This window comes from Callithrix jacchus, chromosome 12, assembly GCF_049354715.1.
Source record: "Callithrix jacchus isolate 240 chromosome 12, calJac240_pri, whole genome shotgun sequence".
In the NCBI taxonomy this organism is placed as follows: domain Eukaryota; kingdom Metazoa; phylum Chordata; class Mammalia; order Primates; family Cebidae; genus Callithrix; species Callithrix jacchus.
In genome coordinates this window covers 38,817,618-38,839,310 of record NC_133513.1, presented here as the reverse complement: position 1 = coordinate 38,839,310, position 21,693 = coordinate 38,817,618, and the positions used below count along the sequence as shown (strand labels likewise).

The 21,693-nt window shown below is 37.7% G+C and overlaps 1 protein-coding gene across 11 annotated transcripts in view; it reads right to left on the bottom strand.

Annotated features, from left to right (window-relative positions):
* PARG (poly(ADP-ribose) glycohydrolase) overlaps nucleotides 1–21,653 on the bottom strand; it is a 118,911-nt gene extending 97,258 nt beyond the window's left edge. For 2 of the 11 annotated variants that reach the window (XM_002756113.7, XM_017978907.4), the window contains exons 1-7: nucleotides 21,152–21,653; nucleotides 14,862–14,928; nucleotides 13,282–14,268; nucleotides 12,220–12,403; nucleotides 8,021–8,143; nucleotides 7,810–7,893; nucleotides 2,363–2,437 (exon numbers count right to left, since the gene is read on the bottom strand). In XM_002756113.7, the coding sequence (XP_002756159.2) occupies nucleotides 2,363–2,437; nucleotides 7,810–7,893; nucleotides 8,021–8,143; nucleotides 12,220–12,403; nucleotides 13,282–14,268; nucleotides 14,862–14,928; nucleotides 21,152–21,368 (1,737 nt within the window). In that variant the 5' untranslated portion in view covers nucleotides 21,369–21,653. Of the gene's footprint in view, nucleotides 1–2,362; nucleotides 2,438–7,809; nucleotides 7,894–8,020; nucleotides 8,144–12,219; nucleotides 12,404–13,281; nucleotides 14,289–14,861; nucleotides 14,929–21,151 lie in introns of all 11 variants that reach the window. The other 9 variants (XM_009009545.5, XM_078345333.1, XM_078345335.1 and 6 more) reach the window with 8 other exon arrangements.
* Nucleotides 21,654–21,693: the final 40 nt, after the last annotated feature.

Genomic DNA, 21,693 nt, shown 5'->3' with positions numbered 1-21,693 from the left:
GGACTTCTCCAACCCTCCATATGTTTACAAAGTAAATAAAAATTAGAAAGTCTGGCTGGGCACAGTGACTCATGCGTGTAATCCCAACACTTTGGGAGGCCCATGTGGGTGGATCACTTGAGGTCAGGAATTTGAGACCAGCCTGGCCAGCATGGCCAGCATGCCAAAACCCCATCTCTACTAAAAATACAAAAATTAACTGGGTAACGTGGCGGGCACCTGTAGTCCCAGCTACTTGGGAGGCTGAGGCAAGAGAATCACTTGAACCCTTAACACAGATATTGCAGTAAGATGAGATCACACCCCTGCACTCCAGCCTGGTTGACAGAATGAGATTCCATCTCATAAATAAATAAATATCAGAAGGTCAAAAACGCAAGGATTACTCTCTCTAAAGAACTGTAAAACTATCATCAGCACCTGAGTAATGAGCCCATATTTATAATCTACACTAAACACACAAAAACTTGCTATATATATTAACCGTTTCAAGCATGCTTCTGGACAAGGTCACCAGATAAATGGGAAACAAGGTCCTGTCTGAGTATTCTGATTAAGAAGAGAGAAAAAAATGACTACCTCATAGCAAGGTGACAGAGGTATTATACCCAATGGCATGTTTTACTGCCATCTCCAAGTATCCAATTTTACATTACTTTTTACCCAACTTAACCACCATATCCTATTTAAGCCCAGAAAGTTACAATACAAATGTTATGCCCTGGTAACTTAAGTGACAAGGATAACGATTATATCAGTTTGAACTACTTTTCATTGCATCAGATATTACATTGCTGTAACAGTGAAAGACGTTTAGATTCAAGGATACCCTGAGATAACCAATTTCTAGACACAAGAATAAGGCTTCCATTATTTACTTCATGTCTGCCTTTTAAAGGCCGTATGGGTCAAAAGCTCAATAAGATAATCCTAAGATTACTGGAACTATCTCAAAATGTAGAATTAGTTTCAATTCTATTAATGTGACATAAAAATTGCCCTTAGCACCTAGGTTTTTTGCAGAAAGTAACGAATTAATCCTAAAATTCAGAGTGAAATGCAAAGAATCCAAAAACAGCCAAAACAAACTTGAAGAAGGACAGTTACAGAACACACACTTCCTGATTTTAAAACTTACCACAAAACTACAGGAACCAAGACTGTATGGTACCAGCACAAGGACAGACATATAGATCAGTGGAGTACAATTGAGAGGCTAGAAATAAATCCTTACATCAATTGATTCTGAAAAGGTGCCAAGACAATTCAACAGGGATAGAAGAGTATTTTCAACAAATGGTGCTGGGACAGCTTGCTATACACGTACAAAACAACGAAGCTGAACTCCTACCTTACACCACATATAAAAATTAACTCAAAATGAACACTCACATAGAAAATAATAAAATTAGACCCCTAATTTACATCATATACAAAAATTAACACAAAATGGGAATAGTCATAGTATAGGATCTAAAGCTATACAATTCTTAGAAGAAACATAAATCTTCTTGATCTTAGGTTAACTTCTTAGGTATGATCCCAAAAACAGAAGAAAAGAAAAAAATGATAAACTAGACTTCATCGAAATTAAAAACTTTTGAGCTTCAAAGTATACCATCAAGAAAATGGAAAAAAAAAAAAACCCACAAAATGGGAGAAAATATTTGCAAGTCATATATCTGATAAGGAATCTGCATCTAAAATATATAAAGAATGCCTGAAATTCAATAATAAAGACAAAAAAATTTGAATAGATGTTTCTCCAGAGAAGATACACAAATAGCCAATAGACAAATGAAAAGACCCCCTTGCTAATTGTACTATTAAAGTGATATTCCTATCCACTGCTGGTAGCATAGTAAATTGCTACAATTAATCTGTGGGAAAATGATTTTATGGCAAAAGTTTGTAAAGATTTTAAAACAAACGTTTTGTGCCCTCTGACTTAGTCATCTAATTTCTGGAAATCACCTAAAGAAACAATATCAAATATGGGAAAATATATATACCTATAAAATTATGTTGCCACAATGTAATTCAAGGTAAAATTGGATGCAACCTAGGTATTTGAGAATATGGGAACCATTATATTCTCAAAATCTAGTCATGGAATACTATACATTCCTATATAATGCTGATAATGGTATGAAAATATAACAGAAAATGTGTATTATAAAAGGATAAAACAAAATTCAATATTAACTCCTAATTATATTTACCTAAAACATACATATAAAATAACAGCAAATTTATAACTAAAAGATAATTATCTTAGTGTGGCAGAATTATGGGTATTTTTCTCAAATCTTCTTATAGTGTTGTCAATAATATTTTCATAAAGAAATAAGCATATTTTTACCTTATCCCAGAAATCAATCAAAGCTGTAAAGTCCCATTTCTTAGAATATGCAACATTGTATTTCAGAATAGCATCCTGTGGAAAATACAGAAATAAATCATCATGATATGGCCAAGTGAACGACCTATGAAGAGCCTGTCTTTTTTATGAACTACTTCCAGTACATTTCATAATGTTAGACAAGCTTCCTACTACCTCCTACTACTACTGATAACGGACACCAATAACTACAGACAAACAGAATGAATACTAATTTATTATTCATTTAGAAAAATGAGATTAAGAATGGTCGGCTAACAGGTGAAAAACATAATTACACCCTAAAGCATGCATTCTAAATAGAGTAATATACTCCAAATAGACAAAAACTGGATCTGAAGGGATAAAAAAAATAGACTTAGATATCACAACTGTTGGTGGTCCTTGTTTCATACTACAAATATACACAGAGATACACAGTATATTTGAAGTATGAAAATTTCATGGGTCAGTTAACAGGGTTGAGATATAAATTTTTTTTGTAAAAAATAAATAAAAATTTCATGGGATTGAGGGATTAGGAAAAAAATATTTTAAAAGGCTCCTGGGGTAGAGGGAAAGAATGAAAAACGGATGGAGAAACACCGGCCTAAAGTATAAAATGGTCTTTTTCCCTATACTATGCGGTATTTTTATACAATATGTACAAATAATTATCTTCCTCCAGCAAGTCACATAAAGTACACATTTATGTAGAATGAAAAGTCAAAATATTACGCCATCTACTGGTGTAGCTTTTAACTGTTTGAATAGGCAATAGAAAGAGCCTTTATTTTTCGCTCACAAGCCATAACATAACGTTTTCTATTAAGAATTAAGAGATTATGGCCTGCACGGTGGCTCATGCCTGTAATCATAGCACTTTGGGAGGCTGAGGCAGGTGAATTGTTTGAGTCCAGGAGTTCGAGACTAGCCTGGGCAACATGGCAAGACCCCTAGAAAAAAATACAAAAATTAACTAAGTTAGTGCATGCCTGTAGCCCCAGCTATTTGGGGGCTGAGGTGGGAGAATTACTGGAGCCCAGGAGGTTGAGACTGCAGTGAACCGAAATCACACCACTGCACTCCAGCCTGGTTGGCAGAGTGAGATCCTATCTCAAAAACTAAATAAATAAGAAAGAAAGAAAAAAAAAACATGAAAATATTGTAAGATTTTTTTTTCCAGTAACTGGTACCTAATTTCAAAATTTCATAAAGTATTAAATAGAAATGTCTATCAATAGGTGAATGAATAAACAATGCATATACTGGAGTGAACTACCAATATACTGAACAACCTGGATGAATCTCAAAAACCTTCATTTTGAGTGAAATGAAGCCACATACCTACTATGATTCCATTCATGTAGAATGTAAACTACAGTGAAAAGAACAGATCAGTAGTTGTCTGGGGGCCAGAGCAGAAAGTAGAATAGACTGCAAAGTTGGGAGAGAAATCTTTGGGGATGACACAAACATTCTGTATCATGATTATAATGAACACTTCATGGGTATGTGTAAATGTCAAAACTTATCAAATAACATACTTTAAAAGGATATACTTTCTTACCCATAAATTATGATTTCTCAAAGCTGGTAAGGAAAAACATTTTAAATGGCAATTGCAATCTAATTCGTCATGTAATTCTCTAATTCTTTTAGTGTTTTATTTAAGCTCTAGCTCATCTTTATTTTTACTTCAGTCTTCAAGTCTTAAAAGTAGTCTACCATGAGGTTGCCTCTCATTAGAAAAACTGGATACTACTCTGTACTCTTATTAACTACTAAGTTCTTTTTCATTCATAATTCATAAGCACCAAAAATTCTTTCTGTGCAAATTGTCACACACATTATTTATATAAGTACTACTGTGTAAATCAACTTTGAGGACACTATTACTCTTAAAATTATGAATGTCTCTAATCCTTCTAAATCCAACATCGAGTAGTATATAAACAGCAGAAAGATCATTACAGTCAATCAGAGGGATTTAACGTTTCCCTCTTTCTCTCTCAAAGCATTCTTTCAGCAAAGGAAACAATTACCCCAAGCTGATAGAAAAATATCTCAATGGATTACTCTGTTCTATTGAATCCACCATAAGAAAAATGTGAAAAGAAAATTCAGATTAAAGCAATTACCCCTTCCTGAAATAATCATGGTGCATTAAGGAACTGCTAGAGAGGTAAGCGGACTGTGTAATTTAGAACACTATAATATATATATTTTTTGAGACGGAGTTTTGCTCTTTGTTGCCCAAGCTGGAGTGCAGTGGTGCGATCTCAGCTCACTGCAACCTCCACCTCCCGGGATCAAGCAATTATATTGCCTCAGCCTCCTGAGCAGCTGGGATCACAGGCTCCCACCACCAAGCCCGGCTAATTTTTGTAGTTTTAGTAAAGACGTGGGGGGTTTCACCATGCTGGCCGGACTGGTCTCCAACTCCTGACCTCAGGTGATCCACCTGCCTTGGCCTCCCAAAGAACTGGGATTACAGGTATGAGCCACTGTGCCCAGCCTCACTATAATTATTCTATTTGTGTTTGAAGAAATATGAAAATTCTTAAAAACAGCCTCTGTTTAGAAGAATCAACATAAAGAATCTAAGTCAGTGTTCTTCAAATGGACTCTGGGTAGTACTCCTGGGTGGCCTGCTTTATGTGAGTTTATAATTTTGTTTTTAGAAAACAACGGCCAAATGACAACTCACTTTAGGAATTAAGGCTCGTGTTATTGATAGACAAAAATAGTGAAAAGATTGAGCTGTCCTACTCAGTAGGAAAATTTAACATACCACAGTACAGGTATGTTAACTTCTAAAAAACCTTGGCATACATGTGGTTGCTCATTCCTATAATCCCAGTACTTTGAGAGGCTAAGGCAGGTGGATCACTTGAGCTCAGGAGGCTGAGGCACGAGAATCGCTTAAGCCAGGGAAGTGTAGATTGCAGTGAACTGAGATTGCACCACTGCAATCTGATATTCTATATAAAGATCCTATCTTTGTATCCACCAACATGAATCAACTGTTCGTGATTAGCAGGGAAAGTAATAATTGTAAAATAGTTTCCTCTTTATGTAGTATTTTTAAGAATTTCTCAGCATACTATTTTGGGGTTTGAATCAGTGATTTGAAAATTTCTGTGCAAAAAATAAAAAATACTGACTACAAATTGTTTTTACCATAATAAATACAAATCAAATGATGGTTCATTATACCTGAAATTTAAAAAAAAAAAAAAATCAAGCTGATATAGCTGTACAAACACTACAGTGTTTAAGGAGTTGGCTGAGAGCAGTGGCTCACACCTATAATCCCAGCCAGCACCTTTGGAGACCAAGGCACGTGGATCACTTGAGCCCAGGAGTTTGTGACCAGTCTAGGCAACACAGAGAAACCCTGTCTCTATAATAAAATAAAATAAACAAAATTAGCCTGGGCATGGTAGTATGTGCCTGCAGTCCCCACTACTCGGGAGGTTGAGATTAGAGGATTGCTTGAGCCCGGGAAGCAGAGGCTGCAGTGAGCCATGATCACACCACTCCACTCCAGCCTGGGTAACAGAGTGAGATCCTGAATCAAAAAAAACCAAAGTATAAGGAGTTCATATTTAGTTTTATGTTTGTACACATGTAATTAATATTATACTAAAACTAGTAAACTTTAGCAGAACTTGAGATCTTTTCCATTTAAAGAGTCTGCTTTTTGTAGTTGTGAGTTGTGAGTGGCTAGTGTATTGTTGGTATTGCTGAAGGCAGGGTTGATCCTTCATTTGCTTGATATCTGCATTCAAGAGAATCCAGATTGTGTTGGGGAAGGAAGTGACTGTACTCATGGCTAACTTGAAGTATTAAAATAAGGCTGCCCCTAAAACCTTCTTAGTCACACAGGATCCCTGTAGCCAAAAGAGTACACGTTCAGCTGCACAGAACAGAATGCTCTCAGCTTGCACAGCACCTTAGGTGCAGAAAGAACATACAGCTAGGGAATGATGTGGAGAAAGAACGTGGGAAATGTTGACATCCAGGTAGCTTTAGGATCCTAAGGAGTGGAGAAGGATGGGACTGGGAGGTCTTCATGGAACTGTGTAGGAGTTTCCTACAGATAAATTACTGATCTCCCATTTACTATCCCCAGTAAATAATGGCTGAATTAATATGTAATCAACTGCACTGTATCTAAAGCCTTAGAACTAGTCAGGTGCTCCCCACAACTATACCATTTCTTACCCTGTAATCCTATCTGATTTTTAACAAACCATTAATAATTCTAAGAATAATCTCTATTTTCTTGTGTGTTTTTTTGTAACTGTTTTAAATTAATCAATTTGTAATGTAAAAAAATAAATAAAAATTAAGAGTCTGTTTTTTTTTTTAAAGAGTCCATTAGAAGATTGAGAAACACTGTCCCCAAGGAATAAAGTCTTCAAAATACATAAAATATATTATGGTATATCAATGTTTTTCATGTAAAGAAAACAAACAGGAGCTATGGAAAGGTATAGAAAGTTTAATAATAATTTGCAAGTATCAGTAGAAAATATTAAGAAATCTGAGAAACTATTATAACCTTTATCAGAAATAAAAAAATTAAAAATAAAACAATTTAAAAAGAAAGAAAGAAAAAAGAAATCTGAGAAACTACACACCAAATTAAGTCTTTGAAAGAAAATAAAACCCATTTTCATGGAAGTATAAAAAATTGTCACTGTTTATATTTATAAAAACATTAAAAGTTTTCATGGCTATAGTGCCTATATATATATATATATATATATATATATATATACACACACACACACACACACACACACATACACACATACACACATATATATATACACACATACACACACTCTCATATTTTAGATATTAGAAAAACAATCTAATGCTTGCCCTTGCAGTCTTAAATGAAATATAAATATATCAAAAAATAAATTATTGTCAAAATATAAGATTAATAAATAAATTATTAAACTGCTAGGAGCTATATTAAGAGCAATAAAAACCTGAATGCTTAATGTATACTTTAATCATTACAAAACTCAGCTTCCCTTTGGGCAAATTTGGCTGAAGTCATAATTCTTTCCTGATTTAAAGATATTTCAGAAACATGATAATTTTAAAACAAAAAAATAAGAGTAGCTTGGACTGAAGGAAATTGGATGGGGAATCAAGAAACAGAGGTATTATTCCTGGTTCTCCAAATTATTCTGTGTGGCTCCAGGCAAGTCATTTATAACTCTCAGTTCTTTTTATTTTCTAGTAGAATGTCTCTAAGGAGCCTTCCTTAGTGCCAGGTAGCTAGCACTTTGCATCTAAAGAATGTTGCTACCTGAGTCTATCAAGACCAAAAAGTCTTTGAGAGAGGAGACACACAGTCCATCTCTGAGAGAGATGTGTAAACAAGAATGGTAAAAAGAACAAACCTTCAAGTTTTGGGGTCGTGTAAATTTGTTGAGAAGTGCAGTCTGAATGAGCTCCCACCGGCTCCCGGCAGTTCGCTCACCATTCTTTAGGAAAAAAGAAAAACATAAGAGGAAACTATTCTAAGTTCTTTTGGATTACAGAATCAAAGGTCAAACAAGCAAGTACTAAAGCATTTTTCAGAGACTAAAAGAACCTTGGTTTTGTTCTTACCTCATCTTCTACTGGATACAAATTTTGTTCTGAACAAGGCATTTTAACATGCTTGTTATCCCACAAATCTTTATAATGTGTTGGAAAAGGTTTAGGAACTTCTCCTGCTCGCAAAAGATCTACCTGAAATTGAGGGTAAACAAAATTGTCAGTGCAAAAAAACTAAATTTAACTTCTACAAAATAATCCAAAGTAACCAAAGCAAATGTGATAAAATAAGAGACTGGCTCCCAGGCAAGAAATACCAAAGAACCCTTCGGCTCTTCCCATTCCTCACCTCCATTCAATCAGGTTCCAAGTTACTAGATCCAGTGTATATTCTAGCTCCAAACCCCCTAAGAATCTTTCTTTGCCTCAGCTTTTACCAAGTGCTTCCTATCCTTCTCCCTAACGTCAGCTGTTGCTAGACACATTCAGTCTCCATAAAACCCTTACCCTCACTTGGGAATAACATTACCTATCTAAAGAACTTCAGGCTTCTAATGCTATAAGGCCTATACTCTGATTCCAAATGTCATCCTGATTTTCATATACTTTCTTATCAAAACACTATTCTTTCCAAACAAGTCTTAAACAAGATTTAAAATTCCTTAAATATGGCAAATTCATTTTCATATCTATATGTCTGTATACATACTACTGCAGCTTCTCTTTTTAATACCACTACTACCAACTGCCACGTCCCTGCTTTATCTAGTTAAATCTCTACTGTCACCTTCATATCTCTGCCAAGTTTTCACTTCCTTTATGAAGTCTTTAGAAACGTTAAAGTGGGCAGTTATTTATCATGTTTTGTTAGATTATTATAATGCTAAAGCACACTTGTTTTCCTTTCCCTCACTGCATCCCAAAATTCCTGAATGTAACCATATTAACTTTGTATTCTGCATATTTAAGATAGAACCTGGCATGTGCATATGTGTATGTGTATGCAGATACATGCAAATATATATATACACACATATAATACTATAATAACTATTAAGTAAATGTTTGAGGAAGTGTTACAGTAGGTAGCCAGTCAGACATGAGCAGGGTAGGACAGGGCCCCTACAACCACGAGGAATGTCAGGCAACCATCAAGTGATGCATAGGCAGTTGTGAAACTGCCTCTCTAAAGTAATAATTGGATGCAGCCGGCACCAGGGAAAGGAGTCACCCAATAGAAAGAAAAACCTAAAACTAGTCATCAGCAGCATCCTGATAAGATCTTAGGAGTTGGGCAAGTCAGCTCCAGCAAGTGAGGCAAAATGGTGGAGTTTAACTGGTATATGACCTAATAAGAACACTCTACTGGTAAGGGAAGAATGCTTCAAGGAAGCATGTGTACAAGTCCAATAATCACACTGTGCATGCAGACAGCCCACCTCAAAGGAAGAATCAGGGGAGAAGGGGGCGCAACCCCCTGGAAGCATGCCAACATATAAAACCTCAAGTCAAAGGTCAAACTATGTACTTGATCTCTCAAGTTGCCTGCTTGGCCCTCTTCCACGTGTACTTTACTTTCTTTCATTCCTGCTCTAAAGCTCTTTAATGAACTTTCACTCGTGCTCTATTTTCTCTTTTTTATTCCCATGCTTATTATCTCAGTGATTTTCAAGCTTTCGAAAATAGCAGAATCCTTTTTTCACCTAAGAAATCTGACATAAAGCTGTTTAAAGTCAAACCAAAGCTATTTTTAGAAATACAGTTTTTATAGTGACTTTTACTTACTCTAAAATCAATAAGTGATGATGGGACAGTTTTAAGAACAAAATCTGAAATTAAGAGTTAGGGATGAGAGTTAAAGCTTGCATCAATCTACCATTTAGTTTACATTTACCTCTCTTACACATTATTAAGAAAATCCTGATTCACGCACCTATACAGTTGCAAATGGTAACATTTTAAAAACTGTTTGATATTAGGCTAACTATTCAGATAAAGGGTAGCAAGAGAAGTTGGCTCTGTGGTCTGTATAAAAATAGGTTATCTTGGCAAAAACAGCTTGTTAAAATGTGGAATTAAGCATCTTCAAATTTGATTGTATAGTTCTTTTTAAACAAATTTTTCACTGTTAAAAACATAATTTAGAAATGAAATTTGTATCAAACTTCAGAAGAACACCTGAAGCACCTCTATGTAGCACAATTCAGTACATACTGTTGACTTGCTTATCTCTTATCTGGGCTCTTACATTACCTCTTCTGGCTCTCAGTGTATTCACACTTCTGTTTTCCTTATATACAGCTGTCTGATTAATCTTGCTACAGCACAAATACTGTCTGCACAGACATGAATTAAGTCTGGTTGCTGGCACTTGAAGCCCTCTGTGATATGAACCTAATCCAATTTTCAAGTCTCTTCCTCTATTCCCCATCCAAATTTCAGACTCCAGCAAAGGCACTGTTTTCCATCTCTAAAACAGATAGTTTTCAACCACACAGCCTTTTCTTATAAACCTTGTATATCTGGCCAGGTGTGGTGGTTCATGCCTGTAATACCAGCAGTTTGGGAGGCAGAGGCAGGCGAATCATGAGGTCAAGAGATCAAGACCATCCTGGCTAATATGGTGAAACCCCGTCTTACTAAAAATACAAAAAAATTAGCTGGGCGTGGTGGCATGCACCTGTAGTCCCAGCTACTCGGGACGCTGAGGCAGGAGAACTGCTTGAACCCAGGAGGCAGAGGTTGCAGTGAGCCAAGGTCGCGCCATTGCACTCCAGTCTGGCGCCTGGTGACGGAGTGAGACTCTGTCTCCCCCCCAAAAAAAAAAAAATCTTTTGTGTCTGTCCAGAAGTCTCCTGTCTTACTAACTCCACCTCAGAAATTTATGCTCATCTTTTAGAGCTCAGCTCAAACCCCATAACTTTGCTCAATGTTACCGCCACTTCTAAATATGCCAAAGAATTCTGAATTTCAAAATAGTTAATCACATCTACACTAAACTGTATGTTAAAAGGGATCGTGTCAATTTTTTTAGTAGTACATGTGAAATCTATATAAAGATTATTAAATGAATGTTTAAAACTACCCAGCGAGTGAGAGAAATCTAAAACTGGATTATTATGATGGTCACATAGCTCAATAAATGGACTCAGAAACACCAAATTGAGCACTTAAAATGGGTGAATTTTTATATACCTCAATAAAGTTATTTTCTAAAAGCAAGAACACACAGAAAGTACAAAAGAGGTTACTAGGAACTAGGGGAAGCAGAGAAGATGGTGTAATAATTTAATATGTACAGAGTTGCCGTTAATGTAGTATTATGATATGCACCTTGGTTTTTGTCCAGGTTTGTGGCTCATAATTGCCATAGCCCTTGTCTTTTGTTATAATATTAGTCTTTAGTTATGTTTTGTTATAATGTTGTGATGACATTATAATGTTAAAACAGACCGTAACAGCCGTTTCCCAAAACAAACCCCTTCTTGCCTGGGGACTAGATTGCCACTGCCGGACTAACAAAGTAGTCACAAGGTTAGAAATTATGGTTTAGGAGCTGTGCAGCTGGAGGCTACAAGATTTTGACCTTCCCTAACCTGCAAAGATCAGTGCTTGAGATACTTTGCAGACCCTACACTTGATGGATCAGCTGGCCCCACTCAGATGGATAAACTGGCTCTTCTGATCTTGTGGCTCCCACCCAGGAACTGATTCAGCACAAGAGGACTGTTTCAACTTCCCATGAGTTCCTCTTCTGATTCAACCAATCAGCACTCTCAACTCACTGGCCTTCCTCCCCAACAAAATTATCCTTAAAAACTCTGATTCCTGAATGCTCGGGGAGACTGATTTGAGTAACAAGAAAACTCTGGTCTCCTGCCAAAAAAAAAAAAAAAAGGTTGGAGGGCAAAACTGTATAATGATTTAAGGACACTAAACCATACATAACTTTGAATTTTAGAAATGAATGCAGGATTGTACAGTGGCTGCACAATACTATCAACTGAGTAAAAAGAAAAAAAAAGAATCCAGTGAGGTTTCTTAAAAATACTGAAAATATTTCAACTTTATCAGCTGACAATGATTGCTAATTTGTTAAGTTCTATATTACATTATCATTATATTTCTCTATTCTGTAGACTTCTCAGTATTTTATATATGCAGAAAACAGAAGAACTTTCTAAACCTTGGTCTGTTTTTCCACTTAATAAATGTCACAATAAATAAGGACTTCCAGTCTTCTCTCATCACTGTTAAGAGGTGCTACCTACCCGAATAGTTACTGTGTGACTGGCAGATGGTCTCAAGAGAGGCAGCCGGATGCCACACCAAGGCATTCTTCTCATCTCCTCAATGGGAGTTCCAAGCCACTTCTTATCTGGAGAAAGGTGAGGCGGAACGTATTTAGGGATCTTCCTTTCTGTTCTTTGATGTTTGGTCTCACATTGTTCTTTTCTAAGGTCAAGACAAATATATCTAGTCACAAATTATTTACTGTTTTAATTCCATTAGACACACAAGCACAAAACTTATCCAGAACTTTATTGTTTAAAGTATGCCATACTTGCTCACTTACTTTATATGCTTTATATTTACAATCAAAAGAAAAACTTATAAAGCTTATATTAAAACTCAAGAGCTTATTTTCAACAGCCTGTGGAAGAAAATTCCAAACACATGTAAATCACCTTCTCAAAACAGAAATGAGTCATGGTTCTATCATCTACATAGTAATTTTTAATGAAGTGAACTCACTATTGCATGCTGATCGCACTATTTCAGGAAGCTCAGATCACAGAAATCACTGATGAAATTTAAGATTCCATGTGGAGTAATGGCAAAATATAAGCTTTGTAATCAGACACACCTGGATTTAAATCCCAGCATTACCACTCAGAAGGTACATGATTCCAGCAAATTCTCTAATCCAATTCTCAGTTTTCTCATTTAGTAAGTATAACACCATCTGTCTGCCTGTCACCGCATTAGACAAAGTGTAAAAAGTATAATATACAATGACCTAGAAAAAAAATCTAGCTGAAGAAACAGTAGCTACTATCAACCTAGTATTTTCATGTTCTAATAATTCCCATAAATACCAAAAGGAGGTTCATAAAAATCTGATTTCTAGTATTTATTTTACTTCTTGTTTTCTGTTTCTAGCCTTTTTGGAGTTTAAACTTTGGAGTCTAAGTTTAAATTTAGCATAAGTAGTTAACAAGAAACATAACCATTTCTTTGGTTTACTAGAAATCATGGCTTCCTTAAATTCCCTTACAAAACCATAAAGCATATTACGCTATTAGAAAGATACTCCTAACAGAAAAAATTACCTTCTGTCCTCTGCTTTGGGCATTCTCATGAAATGATCTGTGATTTTAGAATCCTTTTTTCCATGTTGCTTGGAATTTCTGCATTCTACATTCAGGCTAGAAATATTTCCAGGTAGTTTAGCATTTAAATCATTCAATCCAGTGCGACTCTCTCCTCCTTCAAATTGGAAATGTAATCTACCTTCGCCTCCCTTAGTAGAGTGTCGTTTCCTAAATTCAGTGTCAACTTCTCTTGCTTGGGACCTTGAAGGTTTATTTGCTGTTTGGGAGGAACTACCATCTTCTTGTTCATCAAAACCTGGACTTGTCTCCTCATCTGCTTCTGAGTCTTGACAACTATTTTTGGAATTATCTACATCCATTGGTGACTCAGGTTCACTTTCCTTCTCAAATGGAGGAGAATTCCCAAGGCAACTTTCTTGTCTACTCAATTTGTTGTCATGTTTTGGTCCAGTACCAAGGTCCTCAGAGCCAACATCTGATAACGGACTCTCTGGCACCACGTCTGTCTCTTCCTGCTGACAACTTGCACAGTCTTCCCCAGGATGGCAAGACTTGCTGCACCTCCGGTGGCTTCTGGCTTCTCTGGCCTGTTTGTCTTCTGTAGTCTGCTTTGCATTTGCAAGCTTTACAGTTGTGAGAAACTGTTGATTGTCTCTATTTTCTTCACTGTCTGTGTCACTGTGATCATCATTTTGAGGTGACTGATCAATGTTAGCGTTACTAAACTGCTCTGATACCAGAGTTACTGTCTGAGGTTCACTTTCCAAAAGCTGCTCCATATGTTTCCCTTCATTTTGCCACTTACACATTGCTGCAGTCTGATGCTGGTTCAAATATTGCGTACTTTTCTCAGTGGGTGACTTATCAAGACTTAGCTGAGAAACATTTTCTAATTTTTCTACATTATGTTGGTACAAGTTATCTTTTCGTACAGAACTCATCATGGATTCTATTCTTGTATTGTTGTTTTCTTTACTATCCAAACTACAAGAGAACAGAAAGAACTAAAACAACTTATAATACAAAAAAGCCACTTATCCAATCATACCTAGTATCACAGCAGTAATGAAACTCCGTGTGGTTACCTGAGCACACAACATGCTCTTCCATGACTCCATGTCTCTGCATGTGCCCCTAATGCCCTCCCCTGAGCTGTATGTCTGACAAACACCTGCCTTTCCTTCAAGTCATAAATGTCATTCACCTCTCTATGAAGTCTTCTCCTTTAGGTACCAAAGGTAAAGTTGAACATTTGTTTCTTCTATACACTAATCACCACTGTGCCTTGCTCGTACCTTTACTGCTGCATCTATCACATTAGGCAGTGTGTCTGTGGCCACTGCAACAGTGTAAGTATCTTAAAGATACAGACTATTCTTCTCACACCTTGGTGTCTTGAGTATACAGGACAGTCCCTGGCATACAGGACTCTCTAAAAAATTGCTTATAAGTTGATTTTGAATGAACATAGGTAAAGGAGAACTGAAAAGCATGAACAAAGAGAGAAAATACTAAAGCAGCAAGATAAAACATCCATGCGTTGTTATTCATTTCTCTATATAGGAATGTTTCTATACCTTTCTGATTCCGCCGTCTTGATTCCTTTAGTGTCCATCCAACTGGTAATAGTCTTTTGTTTGTAAACTATAAAAAAAAAGTATATTCATACATTCCTTCAAATAGAAAAACATATACAGCATATTATACATGCAAGGCACTATGCTAGGTTCTACGGGTTAAACAAAAGATTAATAACTCAAGTATCTGCCCTCAAGTAATGAGGGATAACACAGAAACATAAATATTAATAAATATGACATAGGGTAGAAAGTGACTGGTGCCGAAAAGAGTTGGTATATCCTAAAGGATAAAAGCAGCATAGGCTATGGAATCAGAATATCTGGATTCAAATCTTGGCTCTTCCATTAGCTTCCTATGTTACTTTATGAGTGGTCATTTCTCTGTGTCTCAGATCCCTCATTTGTAAAACATGCAAAGTAACAGTATCTCTCATGAGGTAAGGCTTAATTTAAGTAAAAATAATTCATGTAAAGTGTTTAGGGCATTATCTGGTTTATGCTTAGTAAATGCTGATTCTTACTTATCATTATTATTAAAATAGGTCCTGATAAAGGAATTAAGATTATTTCCGAGGAAGAGATCACGTCAATGAACAGGAGAAAGTGGGCATAATTAGGTAAGATTTTTTGGGAAGAGGTAAGCCTTGAATTATGCCTTGAAAAGTAAACATGTAGTCACATAAAGAGAAAATAAAGAAAGCAACAAAAAATATGGCTGAAAAGTCAGCCAGGATCATATCATACAGTAGGACCTTGAATGACCCACAAAGAGAAGTACAAAAAGGTATTGAAAGATATGATTTCTCTCCTCTAGGAGGCTCACAGTCATGCGTGACAGCCTGGAGGATAAATCTGAGGGGCAAGAAGGAAGAGCGTATTGCCAGAAACCAGGCAGGAAGCTACTGGTCCAGGTCACTGGTTCCTAAACTATATGGATCACCAGGAAGCCAGCGACAAATGGACCTCGGGGCCACATCCCAGTCCTACTGAATCAAAATCTATATTTAAGTAGGATGAAGGCATGATGGGAGCTGGAATATGTTTTTTTTTTCCAAAAGTTATTTTGATGATCCACTAGACTGAACAACTACTGGCCAAGAATATAAACTAGTCCTTGTGAGAATAGTGAAACTGAGGAAAGTTATTACAGTCTTCACAACAATAGGGGAAGTTAAAAGCGACTTTAACCAAGCTTTAAGCTTGAGAGACTTGAAAAATGATGATATCCTTAAGTAGAAATATGGAATACAAGAGATTTGTGTTTAGGGAAAAAATATAATTAGGTCAATTCTGCACATACTAAATTTGAGATCCAAAGAAGTAACTAGATAGAAATGACCAGCAGATAGTAGCAAAAGTAGAATTGATTGCTCAGGAGAGGGAGATGCAATATGAACAAATACAAGCCACATTTTATATAATCATTAGAAATAAGTATGCTGTCAAAATTACATATACTGAATAGGGATTAAATGTACAACATATTTTAGTATCAGAAAGAAAATCTCAAACATTCTCAAATGTTTAAGGTTTGAGATACTCACTAAATTGCAATCCTAAGTCACAGGATCTTTCTTAGTTATCTACTTCTCCTCAAACACCATATTGAGCAAAACAGATGCAGTCTCAAATATATGAAAATCAATGGTTTATTTATCATTGAGATAATGGCATAATCAAAATACACTTCAGATGGGGAGAATTTTATACCAGAAAAATATACCTTTCACAAAATACTAATAATCCAGCTAGTAAAAATCTTTGATTAGTGTTTCAAAAATAGTTTCTATCACAAAAAAGTAATTATACATAGTAATTTCTTACTGTTAAACACCATTACTTTAGTGATTTTATTTAGTATTTCTGTAGCAGATCAGGCTTCAGAGAAAAAATGAGCTTCAGTCAGAGGGAGTAAGAGGGTGAACCATTTGATTCTGAAACTTTTTCTATAGTTTCATCTTCTCCATCTTCTCGATTTTCTAAACTGTACTACAGACCATATTACAGACCAGTAAATGCCAAAACATTCATTTTTTGAGTCGGTTTAGAAGCTAAAACATCTTTTTTCTATAAAGATTAATGTTAAGATGCAATGACTAGGTTCCTAAAATACACTCGAAGCGCATACTACAGTTATATATCTACAGAACCTAAAGACTGCACACATTATTTCAAGAAAACCAGGAGTGTTCCAGTGATGGTGAGGAAGAAGAGAGCTCTCTCCTATAGCCCTGACCCTGAGAATGTGTTCTCTCTCCAGCTTCATGCTTCCTGAAGCCTGAGGAAGGGATGAGGGAGGAAAAGCAAGAGATGAGGAACCAGTATCATCTGCTAATAAACATTGCTCAATCCCTCTTAGGGCCTGAGAGAAAGGACTGCTTACTGCTCTTTCCAATATCACTACTTCTGTCTTCCTAAGGTTTCCTTCCCAACACACCACAGGACTATGTCAGAACTTTATCTTTCTTACTCCTAAAGGAAGCATAAAATGATGCTTTCCAGGTTTCCTAGGAATTTTAACTAGAAATAGTTAGAGCACACAAAAAGAGAGGCAATAAGAAGTGATGAAAAGGTACAAGATTTTTGGTCAGATAGTCTTGTGTTGAGATCTTTGTTCTGTCATTTAGTAGTACCCGCTTGGTCAAGTTACTTCACTTCGCTAAGCCTTTATTTCCTCACCCAGAAAATGAAGCTAACAACACCTACTTCTAAGAGTTATGCAGATCGATTACAATGCAAAAATCACAGAAAATATTGTGTCCTGTCTCACAAAGCAGCAAATATATTATCAATATGTTATCAAATATGTTATCTCCCAACATTTCCACCCAGTTTTTTTTCCCACTGAGATCAGTAATTCTCCAACTTTGACTTCACATCATTTATATTTATTCTCATCAGTAACATTACTGAGTGTATTTTAATCAGAAGGTCATTCAAGTTACAGCTATAGATACAAGCAAAAGACACAAATGCCATAAAATTCTCCAGCATTTCAAAGGAACACTCCACTTTCACAAAAAGCCTAAAGCAACAGATTTGGATAAACTCTTCGTCTTCACAACACAAGTTTGCAGAGTCCTTTTCTTTCTTCCTTCCCATCCCTCCCTCCCTTCCTTTCTTTTTCAGAAGTGGAGTCTGACTATGTTGCTCAGGCTAGATTGGAACTCCTGGGCTCAAGTGATCCTCTTGCCTTAGCCTCCTAAGTAGCTGGACTACTGGTGCACGTCACCATGCACAGCAAGATTTGCGATTTCAATCAATATAAGAAAGGTGCCCAGGAAGATAAATAATATAAAATGTAAAGATACTGAATAAATATCCATTTCTCTATCCTACCTACTTATCCTAGGATAATTATATATAAAAATTTAAATACCAAGTTCCTAAAGGAATCCCCAAAATTCTGACAATGGGCTTTTGTTGAAATACAGACTTTGAACATTCTGTTCATGTTCAATATTGGTGTCCTGTGCCAGGTATCAGAAACATTTACACATGTGAAATACAGCCCCAAGTATTCATTTGGTACCTCTTCTGCAGAAATCTTAATTAAGATCCAACCAGTGAGGACTGACTGCCCCCACTCCTATTTGCAACTAACTTCTCCTCCTTTACATGCAAATAAGTTAATGAAACCACAAATTATCCTGTCACAGAAGCTGAAGTACACCTGAATATATACCTGAAGTTCACCTTCAGTTCCCTCTCCCCTATACCAAGTTCTCTAAAATCTATACCCGAAATTTTAAATCCATCCCTTCCTTATACCCTTTAAACACATCGCTTATTAGACAACTGCCATTTGTTTCTTGCAACTAGTCTCCCTGTCTACAGTCTTGACTATCCAGTGTTCTACAACTACAAATGACCAGTCGTTTTTCAGCGAAATAATACAGACAATAAGAAGGCATCACCCATAGTAAGGTTAAGTAAGTATTATTTCATGAAACATTTATTTCAGTTATAAATATGGCTTATTTGCCAGGTTACATATATTTCTTACTCTGTGTACCAGATAAAGTTTATGCTGTAGGTTGCTGTTAGAAAAGTCCAAAAGCCACTGCTTAAGCTATATTTTCTAAAATATTAACCAAATGGTATTCCCACTCTTAAAGCTTTTTAGTGGTTTCGCCATTAACCACAGAATAAGGTTGAAATTCCTTAAAATGGAACTTGAGTTTCTTCATAAGCTCCTGCCTGTCATCCAGCCTCATCTGACACTCCTCTGTCACCTTATGCTCTAGTCTTACCAACTTTTGCATGTCTTTTTCCCTCTGCGTGTATAGTTTTCTTCTCTGGATTTATACAGCAAATCTTGCTCATCTTTCAAGGCTTAGTGCAAGTCTGCTCCTTACTGCCCCTAAGTTCTAAGACATCTAAGTGTACACCCTTCACCAGAGAACTGCCTGAGCTCTGCCAGCCTCTTGCACTGTTAACCAATACATCCTTTTTGAAATGCTCTCCTTTACCTAACACAAGCCAGGCTTTCCTCCCACCTCTGTGGCCGCTTCTCTTCAGTCTACCCTTGAATGTAGGTGTTCCTAAAGCCTCTGCCCTAGGTCATCTTTACTTTCTCTACATGTTTATATGCTCTTAACTATGCCCATAGCATCCATTATGATGTTTACGCCAAAAACTCCCCCATCTATAACTCCAGCACAGAAATAATTCTTCTGAGGTAGAAACTCAAGTATCCCATTCTTTCCTGAATCCATCCCCTTCCCTATTGCCAGCATTCAAGTCTAAGCTACAATTATTTCCAACCTAGATTAACTCCTTAACTGAGTCTTGGGGCTCCACTTAAGTTCCCCTTCAATCCGTTCTTTATTTTCTAGACACCACAACAGACTTTTCAACAAACAAATCTAATGAAGTCACTCCCCTACTAAAACCCTTGAGTAGCTTCTCATTGCCCTTAAAGTTCAAAATCCTTAGCACTGTCTACATATCCAATGACTTTTCTCTACCACTCTGCAGCCTCATGTCTCACTACTCTCTTGTGTTTACTCTATATATAAATTGTACTTTTTTTTTTTTTTTTTTTTTTTGAGGCAGTTTTGCTCTTGTTGTCCAGGCTGGAGTGCTATGGTGCGATCTGCGCACACTGCAACCTCTGTTTCCTGGGTTCAAGCAATTCTCCTCCCTCAGCCTCCTGAGTAGCTGCGATTACAGTTGCCCGCCACCACACCCGACTCATTTTTTCTATTTTTAGTAGAGACGGGGTTGCCAGGTACGGTTACGTGTGCCTGCAATCCCAGCTACTCAGGAGACTGAGGTGGGAGGATCGCTTGAGTCCAGGAGTTCTGGACTGTACTGTGCTATGCCGATCGGGTGTCCGCACGAAGCTGTAGTGGGATCGCGCCTGTGATGCACTCCAGCCTCGGCAACATAGCAAGACCCTGTCTCTATTAAAAAGAGAGAAAGAGAGAGAGAGAGAGAGAGAGAGAGAGAGAGAGAGAGAGAGAGAGAGAGAGAGAGAGAAAGGGGTTTCACCATATTGGCCAGGCAGGTATTGAACTTCTGACCTCAAATGATCTCCCACCTCGGTCTCCCAAAGTGTAGGAATTACAAGTGTAAGCCACTGCACCCGGCCTCAGTTGCACTCCTGTAACACTTCCTTACCTCCTCTTCACCTAACTCCTCCGACTCATACTAAAGTCCTCATAATAAGAATCTCATCTTCTGGAGGTCTATCTTCGATCCCATAAATTAGGTTAGGTAGAACAATCTGTCCTTCACCTGTCAGAACATCCATCACCTTTTATTATATTAATTTTTGCTATTGCCTATCTCTCCAGATATGAAGAGTTTAAGATATGAAGGCAGAGGCCAAGTTTCTCTTGTTCAACACTGTATGCCAGGGACGAGTACAATGCCAGCCTAGACTAATAATAGCTCTGCACCCTGGGACCCAGAATCTGAAAAAGTTTAGTTGTTTTCTTCCTATCTAGAGGCTGAAGCGCCGTACTGTTTCACATACACAATTAAATCGCCTTGACGACTAAGGCAATTTCTCAATCAAACATAAGAAGCAAACAGGTGGTGGAGTCTCCTGCCATTTTCCGCCCTATGAGTGACCGCTCATCAGAGTTTCTCACGTCAATCGCACCGGGAAAAATGCGGCCCCATTCACCCACTAGTGGGTTTTGTAGCTCAACAAGTGGACCTCAAAATGATGATGCACACAAGACCAGAAAGGAGTGACTGGAGCCCTTGGGTCCTCAGACTGAGACCAGAAGGTTAGGGCCGAGGCGAAGGACAAACATTTTTATTTCCCCACGTACCAAGCGAGGTGGCGCTGCCTCTGTGCTGTCCCGCCCGCCCTGGGACGCAGACTGGAGAGGACGGTGGGACCCTGAACTGCACGTGAGCGTCCTTGGGGTCGAGGACGCGCCTCTGCCTGCTGGGAAATCTCCGGGCGTCGGAAGCAGCCGGCGAAGTTGCAGCGGCGCCCCAGCGGGGTCGCTTGGTGCAAGGTTCACAGCCGGGGCCCGCATTCATGCTGGGACCCGCAGCGCACTGAACCCGGGCCGGCCCGGGCGGAGAGCCTCATTCACTAACCCTGAGAGGGACGGACTGCGCCTCCTTCTCAGCGCCTCCCCGCACTATTCCCTCTCTGACGCTGCCTGCTTCCGCAATTGCTGGTCCGCCGGCCTCCCAAGTCAGGCCGTAAGCAGTCGCCTGCCTTCCCTCTTCCACTGGCACCCCACCTGCCTCAGGATGCGCCGCTTTGATTTGGGCTTCGTTCACTTTCCCACCACCGGAAGGCTGCCGTCAGGCGCTTCCGGCTTCCGGGGCGCACACTGCCGCAAAGCGGAAGTGTGGT